This window comes from Tyto alba, unplaced genomic scaffold (assembly GCF_018691265.1).
Source record: "Tyto alba isolate M040663 unplaced genomic scaffold, T.alba_DEE_v4.0 Super-Scaffold_3, whole genome shotgun sequence".
NCBI lineage: Eukaryota > Metazoa > Chordata > Aves > Strigiformes > Tytonidae > Tyto > Tyto alba.
In genome coordinates, this window is record NW_024881304.1 from 8,881,784 (window position 1) to 8,897,511 (window position 15,728).

Below are 15,728 nucleotides of genomic sequence, written 5' to 3' on the forward strand. Positions count from 1 at the left end.
GTTGCCGCTTGGCAGTGAATGGCTGGGCTAAAAGGCAGAGCTGTTTCTAAATGCAGAAGGAGAAGGCACGTAATTTGCGCAGCAGCTGCAGCACTGAAAGCCCAACGTGCAGGATGCTGGATAACGCCGTGAATGTCCCCTGGTGTCTGGCTCGCCTGCCTCAAGGCCGGCTCTGCAGCTGAGCAGAAGTTGAACGCAGCGCTCCGCGGCCCGGGTCCCCACGTCCTCACTGAGCCGTGCGACCTGCGCGCGTCTGACGGCCCCCAACCCCACCCTCGGCTCGCCACACCGACACGGGGGGCCCCTTGGTCCTCTAACCTTTTCTTTTTTTTCTTTCTTTCTTTCTTTCAGAGGATAAAAGCGGTGGCTGCCCCCAAGGAAGTGAATCGGTGGTCCAAAGAAACGGAGAGTGGCACCCCCTTCTGCCCCAATGGAACTTCGAATGGCGGATTGATCAAGCCAACTCATATCATTGTGGAAACCATGATGTGAGCTCTCTCTGTGAGAGGATAAACCTGCTTTAACTGCCGTTTACTAACCATAGATTCTCATAGGACCAGGTTTACAGAGCTTTATATTTGCACTAGGATTTATTTTTATTTCTCACAGAGAAAGTTATTTTTTGTGTGTGTTTTTTTTTTAATATTTTGTAAGGTAATCACAGCAGATGCCTCTCTGTAGAGGGAGAGCTTTCATATCAGACTAGACATATTACAGGAATTTACTATTATTGGGTTTTTTTAAATATATATATCTTTATCTCTAAATATTATACACCTTACCACTTGAATTGATTGTCTTGCCAGCAATACATTCAAGTCTCAGAAAGCAATTTTAGGTGCTGGTATGGTTGGGAGCAGGGTAACATACAGAACACACATAAGGAGCTCTGTTGGGAGATATGATTAAAAAAAGAAGACACTGTTTCAAGAGAATTTTCAAAGGTGTAGTATTTCCACCCTCTGGTTCAATTGTGGTAAACGACGGGCTTCAGGGTCACATTAGGGAAAGGGTACAGTTATGTTTATCACAGTCCCTGAATAAAGATACAGCTGGGAAGCTGGCGTAGGATTTGCAAGGGAGGCAAAGAAGTTGGGTGTGAAAAGCCTTGCAGCTGTGCCTCCCAAGCATGGCATTGGGACCCTGTCACACAGGTGAGAGGAAGACTTTAGGAAGGTGTTTGCAGGATTTGGCATGGTTCACTTTTTTTTTTTTCTGTTTGTTTGTTTTTTGGTTTTTTTTTTTTTTAGTTTTTTTTGGATTTTTTTACTTAAGTGAAATGCCTGCTGTTTGCGCATGGGTGGTGAGGTTGAGTACCTGCTCCTGAGTTTTCTAGCAAAGCATACTTCAGTGTGGTGGCACTGGTGTAAACTTGAATTCTGCAAACTGGGAGGGGCAGCCTCTCCCGGGGGTGAGTGCTAAGGAGCTGGGAGGGGAAAAGCAGCACCCGCCTTCTGGGTGCTTCAGATGTTCGTTTGCTCATTTGTTTGCTTGTTAATTATTGGACTTTGGTTTCAGGCAGAAAAATAAAAGAATCCCTTCTGGATTCTGACAGTCCAAAGGTGAACACAAACCAGGTCATCCCTGACAGGAGGAACAAAACCACTCACCTACACCTGGTGTAACTGGTATTTATAACAGACACATTGTTAATAATAATAGTAAAGAAGATAATAATATCACTCAGCAAACAGGTGCTTTTCATCCATGTATCTCAAAAATGCTTTGCCAAGTTCAGTAACCAGGATTTGCTTTATTTATTTATTTTTAGGGCAGGGGGTTCGTCACTGTTGGGGGAACATACAGAAGGACTAAGTCCCTTGTCCCATGTTACTAAATAGCAGCAGTAGACCTAGAGCCCTCAGTCTCCTTGCCCATCATTGTGTTAAACCATAATTTTATTTTTTTTTTCGGGGGGGTGGAGGGTGGCAGACATATTTATGAGGCTTATGAATCTTATCTGCTGAAGAAACAGGGCTTTTGGGATTTTAAGTTAAAGCAAAGGGAACATGTAACACTGAAATACTTTGTATTTGGTCAGAAGGAATTGTGTACCATTCCAGGTTAGACTGGGGAGTGAAGAGAAACCACTACAGGGAGTGTAGGAACGGGATTTCTGTTTCGTGTGGGCCGGGTGGACATTTCTGTGGGGAATTGCTCCCTGAAGACTGTCCAAAACAAGGGCAAAAGCTTTGGTTTTGGTTTTGTTTGTTTGTTTGGGTTTTTTTTTGTTTTTTTTTTTGTTTGTTTTTTGGGGTTTTTTTTGTTTTTTTTTTGGTTTTTTTTTTTCAAAAAAAACTTGAGCAGGTTGTGCTGGGAACAGGTTCTCTGGCAAAACTCAGCCTTTCCTTGTGGCCATTGTATTAGAGGGAGAGGTTTTTTCTTCTTACGATACCACAGTTAGGCTATCCAAAAGTAAATAGAGGAAATGCTTGATAAAAGCAGAGTTTGTATCTGCTTATTCTGCTGTCAGCATAGTCTGTCAGGGCAGAGTTTGTCATTTAAACAGGAACATATCCAGTTCTTAACATTCCTACACAGTAGTTTTATTTTATTTTTTTCTTTTCTTGTCCCATGGGCTAACTGGCCACAGCAGCACAAAAACTTATTGATTAGCTTGTTGGTTTTCCTGTAACAGAAAAGGGATGATTTAAAACTAAGAGATGGACCAAAATAATTAAAACCAAAACAAAACACAAAAAAGTGGCTGCATCTGTAGCTTTCAAAACCTTTCTAGTTAGAATTTGTACACATTTTTACATTAGATAGCTGAGTTACAGAAACAAAACCAGCCACGGCAGAATTGCTTTTGTTTTTTTCTGCTGGTTGCTGTATTATGAGAGTTACAAGTGAAACTTTTCCACAGCTGGAGATGGCAAACATCTAATGACACCTGCTGGGCCAGTGGCTGTAGCCATCTGAAGGTCACTGGAGGAATTCTGTGAGCCAGTGGGTGTCATCAGATGTGCCCAAATTAAAGAGACATGCGTACATCTAGTTTTATTATATTTTTTAATAGTCTTTAACCATCAAAGGCAAGGAAACGTAATCAACGATAACTCTCTTAATGGGCTCCAGCTTGAACCCTTGTTTTTGAGTTATAGTTAGTGTCTGCAGTAAACAGGCACGCTTGCCTGGGTGTAGAGGGAGTAGCAGGTAAAGGGGTCTAAATTAATGGTTTCTGTGAGTGCAAATGAAACATTGAGTCTTGATTTTTATTTTTTTTATATATATATATATATGCATTGTCATAAAACTGTTTGAGATATAGTTTGCACATCACTTTTGTGCCATAGAGCTGAGACAAGCTTTAGGGAAAAAATTGGTTTAGCTACATCAAAGATGTCTCCAGCGAGTCAGCTGGGTATTTAGCGATCTCCCACATTGTGTGGAGTGTCTTTGTGTGAAGAACCAGAGGGCTAATACTACACCTTTAAAGTACAACTACTAGAGAACTAGAACCCAGCCCCATTTTGGTATGAACTGTGCCATTCAAATCAGTCGCTTCCATGTACCAAGTGAAAATGTCTCGCACATATGCAACAACCTCGTTGAAGCGTTCTCTATGTCAACTTCTCTGGCCCTGCTGTGCTCTTTAGCATGACTGCAAGGGAGGGCTGGGACTCACAAAGAGCTAAGAAATTACTGTTTCTGGAAAGCAGTTCCCCTCTCCCTTTTTCCCACCCCTCCCCAAAAAATATATAAATAATTAATTCTTGTTTTATCTGGGGTTTGAGTTCCAATGAGCACACTCACATTTTTACAGTTTCTGGATTTTTCCTAACATTTTTATCAGGTTTCTGAACTTTTCTTGGTGATAAATTTGCATTTCAATATGATCCTCTGCCAAATTTATTAAAAAATAATTTTTAAAAAAGTCTGTGTTTTCTACCTATTTCTGACTGCAAATACAACTGATTTTTTTTTCCTAATTTACTTGTTTAAACACTTGTGACCTTTTTTACCTGTTTTATGTAAATGAGGAACTATATATTAAAATGCCATGACTAGTCATAGATGAACTGGTTTGGATCCAGGGAAAACTTAGTGCAGTTTTGGCATGAGCTCTTTAGAAGTACATCCCTGAGTTTAAAACCAGAATAAAACAAGCCAAAACCCACACCTTTCCATATTTTATGTACCTTTGTATTCATGGGTTCTTCTGGGCTTGAAAACGGCAGAGTTTCAGCAGTATTTCTTTCCATCTGAAATGAAATCAAGAGATAGTAAAAATGTAAAGGGGAACATTTACCCCACAAGATTCTCCAACCCGTTTCTTGCTTTTCCCAATTTTCCAAACTTTTTCAGTCTACCTGTCACTAGTTATGATCTCACTGAATGAGCATCTATTGTAAGGGACTTTACCAGTAGTCTGTATTTCAGTATTTAAACAGTATGATTTCATAAATAGAACTGGTTTTTATTGTGTTATTCTCATTTTCCTTGTGATCCGTAGCTTTCCTTTTCATCTGGTCCAAACAAATTCACACACTTTGAAAAGTCCTCTTTAAAGTGTGAGATAGTAGGTCCACAATGGATTTGTTCTTGTGTTGTAAATGAAAATGCAAAAGCCTAGCAGCTGTATTTGCCATCGAGAACAACGCTGGTGGTCACCCCGCAGCAGCAGCACAGCTCCTGGAGTGGAGGGGGGTTAGGAATGGTCTGATGAAACAGCTCAGCAAAACTGATTTTCGCTGCTGTTCTTGGGGAGGGGAGGAAAAGAAAAATCATGGTGCAGCTTTAGGGTTGCTGTAACACAAAAAAAAAAAAAACAAAACCCCAACAACCACAAGCAGAGCATTTAATGTCACCGTCAGGATAGCATCTTCTGCAGCTGTTTTCAGTCCTGTGTGCATCCTCCTTTCTCAACTGCAGACACTCCTGGTTCCTCTTCTCTGTCTTAGCATTAGACAAGTCCAGTAGATCTGAAGACACATGGACATTTCCATTCAATAGGCCCTTTACAAGTCTCCTCCTAGTGTGTTTTTATTTTCTAAGGAGACTTAAGAGTTTTGGTGAGGTCATGCGTGTCACACTTGGGTTCAAAGCTCCCACTTACTGCATCAATGGCAAAACTTCATCCATGGGAGTAGGATTTGAATGTTTTTGAATAACTGATTATTAGCTTCCATGTCTCGTGGTCACTGCAGGATCACTCATGGAGGCATAATGTATATAAAATGTTAAATAAGCTGTGTGTTGAATGGAGTGGCCAAGTTAGTTAAGCAGCTCAAGTACACTTGGAAGAAAGATGACCCTGACATCATTTCCAGGAGATTCAATGGAAGTTGCTCACTTTCAGTAAAAAAAAAAAAATAAATAAATCTGTGTTTAAGTAGACTAGTAGATGAAATCTTCCACCATCATATGCACGCACACAAGTGGGAACATTGCTTCTATTCCTCGGCTGCAAATCGTGTGTAAGTCTTGTAGAGCTCTTTAGGATGAGGATTGGGAAGGTTTGGTCACCCCTTGCCTGCAGAGAGCCAACCTGCCAGGTTGTCCAAATGGCCTTTCCTAAATTAGGGGTGGTGGAAGAGAGACAGTAACAACAAAATCCTGGATCAGGGTCCCTCTGAGGAGGCCTTAAGGTTGGACTTGGAAACTCTCCTGTCTCCTTATAAGCGCAACGTGGCTTCTGGTATGGGAGCTTGGCTGTGGTGTGGGCTCAGGCAGCTGCCTTGGACTTGTTTTCTCCAAAATCAGCATCCAAAGCCTTGTGGCTAGGATTGATGTGTAGTTGTATAGTTGTATGTTCGCCTGATTAAAGGTCAGGAACTGTCAGACCCTAGTATCTTGCTTTATTTCTTGTAATCAAAGCTAAGATTAAGAAAGACACTATTCAGATGATTTGGTGACAGTTGACACCTAAGTAACCCATGAACTAGTGCAAAAAAGGACTTCCTGAGCTCCCTACTTTGGTCACAAAAATTTTCTATAGGTATCAATCGTCAATTTGAGTTTATGGGAAAGCTTGCTCAAGAAAGACTTGATCATAACCAGCCCAAGCCCCCAGCTGGAAAACTGCCCATTCAAGCCCTGCACCCTCCACCAGATCAAGACTTTTTTGCCAGCCCCAAAATAATCCTATACATGAACAATGCGTCTCTGCTTTTGAAGAAAAAATATTAAAAATATCTGAATGTGTTTGTTTCTATTAAAAAATAAACAGAAAAAGTCAAATTTTTGTGTTTTTTCCAATTGTCAGTGTGAATTGGTGATTTCAATTTACCCATGTCCTAAAACAAGAGCAGAAAAAGCTTCAGACACCATTTGACCAAAAAAAAGACAAGCTCAAAATTTTGCAGGTTGAAAACATTAAGAAAACAAATCACACCCCCATCACAGGTGGAAAACTTTAGTGACAGATTTGCAACTGGAAAAGAGCCTGACCCTGCTTATATTGCTGGGCTATTGAATGGCAGAGCAGATATAGCTTTTTTATATCGCTGATATGTCCTAGTTCAAAATAATCAGTAAAAGCATCAGAATTTAATCACCACAAGTTTTACACAGCCCTGACCTTTAGGAGTAAAGCAAATTAAAGACATTTTTAAAAGGAGTGAGTTTCTGCAGGCTTCTTCCCCATGGTTTGTCTCTGCAGTGGACAGCAGGACAGGGCTGCTTGCTTTCCCATTTGCAGCACAGGGAAAACATGGTCCGACTTAAAAAATCAGAAGAAATAATGGGGAAAAATATAGTTTAAAAAAAGAAAAAGTGAAACTTGGTTATGCTAAGGAGCTGTGCATGTGTGGTTTTGTGTGTGTGCATATGCAGGGGAAGGCTTCAGTCCTGTAGCATAGTACATGTTAGCATGATACATATTGTTTCTAAATCTATCTGCTGCTGCAGTTGAGATGTTAAAAAGATTTTATTTTTGTTTTCAATATATAAAGAAAAAAAATTAGAACAGTGGCAAAATCATGTTGAGAGGCTAAAAAAAAAAAAAAAAAAAAATCCTTGGGGGCAAGTTGAGTCAGTTTGTCATCTGCTCCTGTTCTGGAAGCCAGCGATGGTCTCTCAGCATTGCAGCATCCCAGTACTGTTCTGAAGTGCTCGTTGTTCAATAGGATGTTGTTTTTCTCCAGTGTAATGTTGTGATTGTTACCTGATAACGTTGCCAGGGACTTCACGTTGTAAGAGGTGGTCCATCTTGTTTGATGTATTTGGCTAAAAAACAGTGGTGGTTTTTTATTATTTAAATTCCTAGCAACTGTGACAACAGTAATGTGATGAGTAGCACATACAGCAAGGAGGTGATGTCAATGATGGCCTCCTTAAAAATGTCATCTGAACTTTTTTTTAAAAAAAAAAACACCTTAAAAAATATTTTTAAAACATTTTAAAACATTTTTTTGTGTGTTCCAAAACGGAATATTTGTATTTGAAAAAAATCCTGGAGTGTAATTTAATCCTAAAAAAACTAGCCTTTGTGTATATGGTAAATGTTTGTATTTTGCAGTTTCTGTTTTGCTTTTTAGAGAAATAAAATGTATATGGATATTTTTAAGTCATCTTTGCTTTTTTAGATGAGTTTGTAATCACCTTATAATTGAAAATAAAACTTTCCTTTATAAACCAGCTATACTCTTGGATGCTTTTTATGGTCTTTGAGAGTATCCATTCTCCCTTTAAACCTATTAGTTATTGTAGGGTTGTTGCTTTGGGTTTGTGGGGGTTTTTTTGTCCTTATAATCTATTCCATTTCATATATATAAACAAGCCTAGCTCACTAAGCTACTTGGCCCAGCTCACTATTTGACTGCACGCCTGTCATGGTTTTACCCCGGTCAGCAGCTCAGCCCCAGACAGCTGATCGCTCACACCCTCGCCCTACCAGAAGGGTAGTAGTGCAACAATTCATGGATTGGGATATAGACAATTTAATAATTAAAAATAAGGAGGAAAGAAAAAAAAAAAAAAAAAACAAAAACAAAACACCAAAGAAAAAAAAAAAGGCAACAAAAAAAAACTAACAACAACAAAAAAAACCAAAACAAAACAAACAAACAAAAAAAAAAAACAAACAACAAGCAAATACAACAAAGAAGGAAAAAAAAACAAGAAAAATTGCTGAGCACACCCGCATATGGTGTTATGGTGCGGGGTATCACTTCGGTCATGGGGATCTGGGGGGGGGGGCAGCAGGTCCAGCTCAGTCCCCTCCCAATTTCTTGTGCAGTCCCAGCTGACTCTGGCAGGGCCATCTGAGCCACAGAAAAGGCCTTGGTGCTGTGTAAGCAAGAGCTAAACCATCACGGGGTCATCAGCAATGGTTTGGTTTGTTGGGTGCTTCCCCCCCCCCCAGCAATGACTTTGGCTGAGCGTGACGAAGGGTCAGTGCTGGTCCCACCCCACGGCACTTCAGTCTTGCCCAGCCTGTGGCCTCACTTTGCTGGTGCTTTGCCCCAGACCAGCTTCTCACCAAGGATAGTTGGGCATCTGCTGAGTCTTACAAGGCCATGACACAGCTGGCTTTTTTTTTTTTTTTTTTTTTTTTTTTTTTAACAACCTCCTTTTCCCTCTTTTTTCCTTTACTTTCTTTGACAAATAGAGTGCTGATGTCATCACAGCTCTGTCCCTGCAGACACCAGCTTTCCCTGTCCCCATCACAGGGGCACAGGGAGACATTTGCAGCTTTATGACTTGCCATTGGGCTGAGCACTGCCCCAACTCAGCCCATCCCAGCTCATTGCCTGCTGCTGGCTGTACCATCTTGGCTGCATGGCACCATTACTGGGTGGGTGTGGGGGGGAGGGTGGGTGTGGGGGAAAAAAACAACACACCCCCCCCACACACACCCCACCCCCCTTTATTTTCCTGGTGTATGGGATTAGTCAGTTCAGGCTCGCTGATGGCCTGTTTAAACAGCTGAAGGTTAACCCAGAGAGGTCTTAAGTCCTGATATGCAGTAAGGAAAGAAAAAAACCTCAACATGTAGGTGGCTTCTATTTGCGAAAAGTAAACCATTCATGCAGCAGGCCCCGATCACTGCTGAGGCGTGTGCCCCATGCCCAGGACTAGCCCCACAGCTGTCTTTATTTGGGTTTTTTTTTTTTGGCTTGGTTGGTTATTTTTCTGGGTGTCATTTGACAACTTTGACAGGGATTTCTCCTCCCATTGGCAAAACCTGTACTGAGCTGACCGATAGAAGCACAGACAGCAAGAGCAACGTGCCTCAGGTTAAAATAATTAAACAAATAATTAAAAAGGCCACTAAAAGTGACACGAGCTGCCACCGAAGGGTTTCATCTACCTGCCATGAGCAATTGCCACCTGCCCGTGGTTGCAGCCGGCTCAGCCGTGGTCCGTGGGATGGAGGGTGACATTAGGAGGATCCGCTGCCCACCGAGGTGACCGGCAGCGCATACCAGGGGAGCAGCATGGTGCTAACCTTCTACCTTGTGTACGCACCGACACGCCATCGGTCACGTTGCACGGGCGCTCGTGCAACCTGCCGTCTCCCCAGCCCCTCAGTTAGCTCTGCACCGCCTTGGCAAGTCCCCAGTGCCAAATGTGCAAAGGGCCTTCTTCTGAAGTCTGTGCCTCAGGAAGGCGGCCAGAGATGGCAGATAAGACTTGTTTACATGGCAATGATTCCCCAGGTCTAACCAGGAGCATTTCCATACCATGCTCAGCCTCTGAAAATTCCTGCATTACCCACTTGGCCATGAAGGGTTGCAAAACCCAGCTCACCCTTTCCATGCCGGTGAGCAGATTCCCTACAGCCTTATTCAGGAAGCATCCCAGCCTGTGCCGTGCACGCTGGGAGCACAGGGATGCCCCAAACCCCTTTGTAAGAGCAAACAAATCCTCAACACAAGGAACTACGTTCTGGTTTGTGGCAATCATCTCTTTGAACATCTGGTTTCAGAGGTGGGATGATTTGACTACCGCAGTGTGACTCCCCAAAGCACCCCACTACAGCTGCAGGGTGCTGAGCACCAGAAGGGACACCTCCTGCCAGCACATCAGCCTCCAGCAGTTTCCTAACTCATCCCCAGGGATTAATCACAGCTTTGCAAATGCTGCTACAGCCACATCACGACCGCCATGTGCTTTGCTGCATCAGTATTCTGTCATGAAGTAGCCCAGGTTTAACCCAACAAGATTTCCCGTGAGGCCAAGTGAAGCAGAAGGCGACGCTGTAAGCACATACAGCTAAGAGCTGCAGCAAAAGCGCCTCCGTGTCCACAGGGAGGGAAATGAACCAAGTCCCACTGCCAAATGGTGGCAAGGGACGACCCCAGCCCTACAAGCAGTGGTCTCCCCAGGAAAAGCCCCTGTGTGCCCTCCCGCCTCGTCCTTCAAGGTGTCTCCTAAATGAGGGTCCTCTGGCAAGTTAAAATAGGGCTGGAAGCAGTGTTGCCTCAGTGTCGCTCTCTAGCACAGACACAAACCAAAACAAATGCATTTAATTTGCTTTTATTAAATTAAAAAAAAAAAAAAAAAGTCAAAGTCATTGCAATCCCATTTAAATACAGAGATTTACAAATAGGTCCAAAACAGGACTAAAATATTCTTTGAAATGCTGTACTTCTTTTAAATATTGTGCTTTCATAGATACATAAGAAAATTAGCATATAAAAATACTTTACAAGGAATACACTCTAATATATGGATAAAAATACACATTTAAGTAATGCATTTCATCTTCATATCATTCAAAATGCATAGGAAGGGATACAAGGACCAAGTTTTTCTTCCTCTTTTTTTTTTAAAGCCTTTATTAAAAGTCTTCATTAAAAACCTATGAGAAGCCCCAGTGAGCTTCCACTGCTCAGAATATTGCATATAAAAACACTTTCGGCTGCACTGTCAATGCTCCACAGTATCAATTATGGCACATTATCTAGTTGTGGCAGCAATGGTATGGGATATTGCATACTCGAAGAGAAAATGGCTACAACAACAAATAGCTGAATGGGGCTGGGCACGTGTCTGGAAGAAACACCCTGATACGCTGCACTATCATGGACGGACGGAGTCATAAAGTGGCTCGGGGAGAGATGGCGAGGGGGAGTCCTGGCTCAGCAAAGCGACAAATGTGTGTTGCACACCCATCTGACACCCTACGCACACCACCAGCACACAAGCGGTGATGGAGGAACCGAAAGGGTGAGGGGGGGAACAGGGGTGGTGGGCGCCGGGGCTGCGGCGGTCGACCGAGCGAGCTCCTCGTCTCCGCCGCGCCCAAGCCGCCCAGGGAAAGCGATGCCAGGCTCACGCCACCACCGGAACATGAACGTCATCATAAAGTGCTAATACATGAAACGTGGCAGGCAGACGAGGAAACTGATGCAAACATCACAGCCCCTCTTCCCCGTGGGGCTGGGGGCTCGCGGGAGGGAGGGCAGCAACCATGGGCGTCATGCTTGCAAAGCCACGGAGAGGCCAGCGACAGGCGAAGGCAGGCAGACCGGGGGCGGGCAGCCGAACCCACGTGGGCACACACACCGCCCAGCCCACGCAGGACACACAGGGACACAACCTCCATCTAATGAAGGGCTTCTCATGTCATTGCCTGACAGGAGACGACAAGGTTTTATTAATTCAAAGCGTCGAGGACAGCCCTGGGAAGATCGCTGTTCTGCTATTTACTTGCAGGCACAGGCCAGGTTTGAAAGAGATCTCCAAAAACCCTGGACAAACACGGTGGCTGGGGATTTGGGCAGGTATTCAAGGCCTTTAGCCTTGGGTACAGCCTTCTGCTCTGTAATAACTACTCCAGCACAGGTAACTACATTGCTCATGGGAATCAATGGTGAGACGAGGCGCCTCATCCCACCACAGGCGAGCCAGCCCTGGCAACAAGCAGGGACCAGGCTGGTAGGAGGCAGCTGCAAATACCAATTTTTGATCAGGAATTGCATCTAGCCACTCTCAAGCACATTTTGAGATGTCTTTTAAACGGGGTTCTCCACAGCCCTGCACGAGGAGTGCAGGGGGCTGCGGAAATCGATTTATCAGGAGTGTTTGAAGGATGGAGTTGGGCACAACAGAAAAGGAACGGCGGTTCAGTCTTGCTGTATGCGATTAACCAAGCAAATAAGAAACATAATAGCACCATGTGTGTTTATAGGATGGCCAAGGCCTTCAGGGTGAGGAGGATGTCAGAGGCAGGACCCCACACGCCCCAACAGCCAGGGCACAAGGCGATGCCCTGCCACGGGGGATGGCTGTGGGTGCTCCTTCCTCCCGTCGGCAGCTCGCCCCATTGCCGGTGCTGCCCACGGCCCGAGATGCGCGTCCAGCTCTGACCTTCCCAGCAGTATTTGGTGGTCTACAGGCTCACTGAAGACCCACCTCCCCACTTGCAGGTTATGGTACACATAGCATTTACAAATACCAGTGCAAAAAACAGGAAAAACACCCCAAATACCACAACGGCTCAGCAGAGGCCCCAGGCACTGTCTGCTCAGAGCGTCTGGACGCTCGCCTTGACCTCGGCGCCGCGGGCTACCTGCGCCGGCAGCTCTCTGCTCCCCTCCGGGGGAGCGCTGGCAGCCAGCGCCAAGGGGTTTCGGCTAATCACCAGGTCCAGCTTATCTCCAGCCTCCGAGATCAGGGGAACAGCCAGACAGCAGTCAAAGTCTCTCGTTCGGATGCGGTTTACCTGTTGGGATGGATTTGGGATGTGCCATGGGGAGGAACAACAGAAAGACCATGTTTGTTAGTCAGAAAATGCAAGGTTGGTGCTAAACCCACACTTGTGAAAACACACAACCCTTAGGAGTCCCTGATTCAGGGTTCACAGCAGAGCGGAGCAGGGACACCTCCTCAGGCTGAGCACATCTTTGCTTAGCCAGGAAATGGTGCAATAACTAGTAAAGGAAGGGGGAAAAAAAGTCTGTATCAGGTGTAAACCCTGACCCCCGGTGTCTGGGGCAGTATTACAAGTTATCAAATACTGCAGGGCTCAAAACCAGTTCTCCAGTTCAAGTCTGTAGGGAAAAGGTTGCCATTTTCCATTATTTTTTTGCCATCATGGCTTTTATTGGCCTTAAACTTGTGATGCAGGGTATTCAGTGCTTAGGAAACAACTACAGACCAGACTCCGAGGCTTCTGCCAACCATCTTCCAGCTCAGCCACTAGTAAACTGTGACTATACTGAACAGTTTCTGCTTCTCCTCTCCCCATTTACATCCTTCATTTCAGAGGATTCTGGATGCATTTCACGTGGGCTCAGAAGGCGGCCGCAAATTCCCTCTGCAGGATTCAGCAGTGAAAGCACTCTTACTGCTGTCTTGCAGACCTTCAAGCACATTTCTCAGCTGGGTCACCTGCAAGAACCACCCCAGCTCTCTCGCCTACAGCTACCAGAGCACCTGGGCTTGGTGCCACAACAGCTCTGGGATGGAGGGGGCTGGCAAGCGGCATTGGGAGGGGAAGGAGGGAAGGGAGAAAGGAATTTCCCACCCACCTTTGGAGCGAATATAACCCCTGGGGCCAGGCATTGCTTCCTTCTCTGGGTAAGTCCCATGAGTAAGTTGCATGAGTCCATGCAACCCTTCCAACCAGAACCCTTTCCCAGCATTAATGTATGTCCACAGAGCTGGGCTCTGTGACAGTAGCGCTGTCCCCTTGCCCTAGCTGGTGTTCACACAGTTGACCCCAATACTGCTCCTTACAGCACAGTAACTAAGGACAATTTCTAGACCACACATGGACAAGGAGAGGTAAGCCATGAGCTTGCTCTGCCTTTGCCCTACTCCAGCCAGGCAGTTCCAGTGCAGAAGTGCCATTAGGTCAACGCCGTGCTTCAGCTAATCCATCCAGCTGAGAGGCAGAGGGTCTGTTACAACAGGGACGAGGTGTTTCGCTGGCCTTCATGCACATCATCATGCCCATAATCAGCAGCACTGTGAAGCATCCTCAGCAATGCATCTCTCTACTTCCTGATGGGAGTTGCCTCTACTGGGTCTGCAATCCCTCATTCACAGCTCCACATGTCAACGTGATGGCAATCGCCTCGTCTTCTTGTAGGTGTAAGCCATGAAGCTCAGCATGTGGAAGGGGGGTGTCGAAAGTCTCCACGACGCTCTGTTTAGGATTTTGGGCACACCTCCCAGAGCACTTGGCACTTGTGAAAAGCGACACATCCAACATTCAACAGAAAGGCAGCCCAGAGCCTAATTAGCTTCTTGTTCATTCTTGCACCATCTTTTATTTGAAGCTGAGAAGGAATAATTGTATAGCAGCCAACTGGCTAGAGACCATAACAAGCTTAAACAAGGTTCCCCACAGAGCTGCCAGTTCTCCAGTTACCTGATGTACATAATACATTGGCTCTAATCCTACTGCTAACAAACCCCGCCTAGAAATTAGTAAAACTAAACATCTTTCCGAGTGTTTCCAAATATGGTCACAACATCTGCATTTACAAATGGTGGCAATTTTTCCATTGGGGTTGTACTTTGTCAGTTGCTGTTTGAGTTGCCCCAGAGCTAAAATAGTTGTTTTTCATCCATCTAAAGCTCCTCTCCAATCTCCAAAACTCACCATACTCTTGCTGTCCCTCTGGTAGTCCAATATGCCCAGGTCACATTTATTACAGACTGTGCTTTTGACTAGAGTCTTTATTCTGTTTCTGCATCAGCTATTTCAGATGAAGTATCTTTCAAAGAAAAATAACTACAAAAAAACACTTTGCTTGAAGAATGTGTTTCCTAGAAAACTCTGTTAGTTGTCAAAGGCAAGCACAAGAACTTCATGAACACCACAACTTCACATAGGGCTTCAAAGGAACACAGGTCACCAGTCCATCCAAAAATCACCCTCTTACATGACAGGAAAAGGTCTAAGGGTGAGGAAAGGAAGCAACACAGCTTTCTGGTTGTTTTGAGCTGTCTAAGCTCAAAAAGGCCAGTGCCAGGACAGGCTGTGTCCTGGAATAGGTGTAACCTAGGGGTACCAACTGGGGGTACTACCTAGTGACTTCTCATTATAAAACACAGGTCTCATTGAGTGCTCGGTGGCTAAGAGTTCACCTAGTTGGCTAACTATTACCTTTCATTAAAGTTAGTGCTGCCATGGATGGGTCTCACTTCTCTCTTCCTCTCAGCCACTCATTCACTCCGTCCCAGCCTCCAGAACTGCATTTTGCATTTATTACCTGAAGCACTCTGTCATATGGCTTGAGGCCACAATGATCTGCTGGCCCATCCGGACGGACCATATTTACATAGACACCTTTTTCTAACAGGCCATCCGACACGCTGAATCCAAAGTCTTCACTCTCTGGGTCTTTGTGGAGTGTCATCTGGAGGGGCACAAACAGAAAGCACATGTTTTAATGCAGCAGAGGAAGGAGAAGATGTAGAGGGTTGGCAGGATAGGGATAACATAGTTAATGTGTGCAGACCTACAGCAGTTCTGCTCCGGGTCTCCTGGACAGATTTTTCCTAGCCCAGCAGCTAATATAGATTAAGCTGTCTTTACCAGGTAGATCGTGTGGAGAAGTGCTTTGGTGTCTGGCATATAACCAACCCCATGACAGTCCCTCTCCCTTGGATGTGGAAGGAAACACAAGCAGTGTAATGCAGACAGCTGCCGTATTTCACCCAAAGAGCAACAAAGCAAGTGTTATTAATGGAGCATTGCCTTCCCTGGCCCAGGTTACGCTGTGCATCCTCTGTGTATGCCAGAGCAGCACATGAAAAATCAACATGTTCACAGGGAATTTTCAATGTAGTGTGTCAAACGTGAAGACAGCTCATTTTTAATA

General features: G+C 44.7%; 2 protein-coding genes across 9 annotated transcripts in view; one reads left to right on the top strand and one right to left on the bottom strand.

Annotated features, from left to right (window-relative positions):
* SLC6A6 (solute carrier family 6 member 6) overlaps positions 1 to 7,581 on the top strand; it is a 58,897-nt gene extending 51,316 nt beyond the window's left edge. For all 5 annotated transcript variants that reach the window (XM_042799531.1, XM_042799533.1, XM_042799530.1 and 2 more), the window contains one exon: positions 352 to 7,581. In XM_042799531.1, the coding sequence (XP_042655465.1) occupies positions 352 to 492 (141 nt within the window). In that variant the 3' untranslated portion in view covers positions 493 to 7,581. The remainder of the gene's footprint in view (positions 1 to 351) is intronic.
* A 2,828-nt stretch (positions 7,582 to 10,409) lies between these two features.
* GRIP2 (glutamate receptor interacting protein 2) overlaps positions 10,410 to 15,728 on the bottom strand; it is a 291,325-nt gene continuing 286,006 nt past the window's right edge. For all 4 annotated transcript variants that reach the window (XM_032994911.2, XM_032994913.2, XM_032994912.2 and 1 more), the window contains 2 exons: positions 15,117 to 15,263; positions 10,410 to 12,616 (listed from right to left, as the gene is read on the bottom strand). In XM_032994911.2, coding sequence (XP_032850802.1) covers positions 12,419 to 12,616; positions 15,117 to 15,263 — 345 coding nt within the window. In that variant the 3' untranslated portion in view covers positions 10,410 to 12,418. The remainder of the gene's footprint in view (positions 12,617 to 15,116; positions 15,264 to 15,728) is intronic.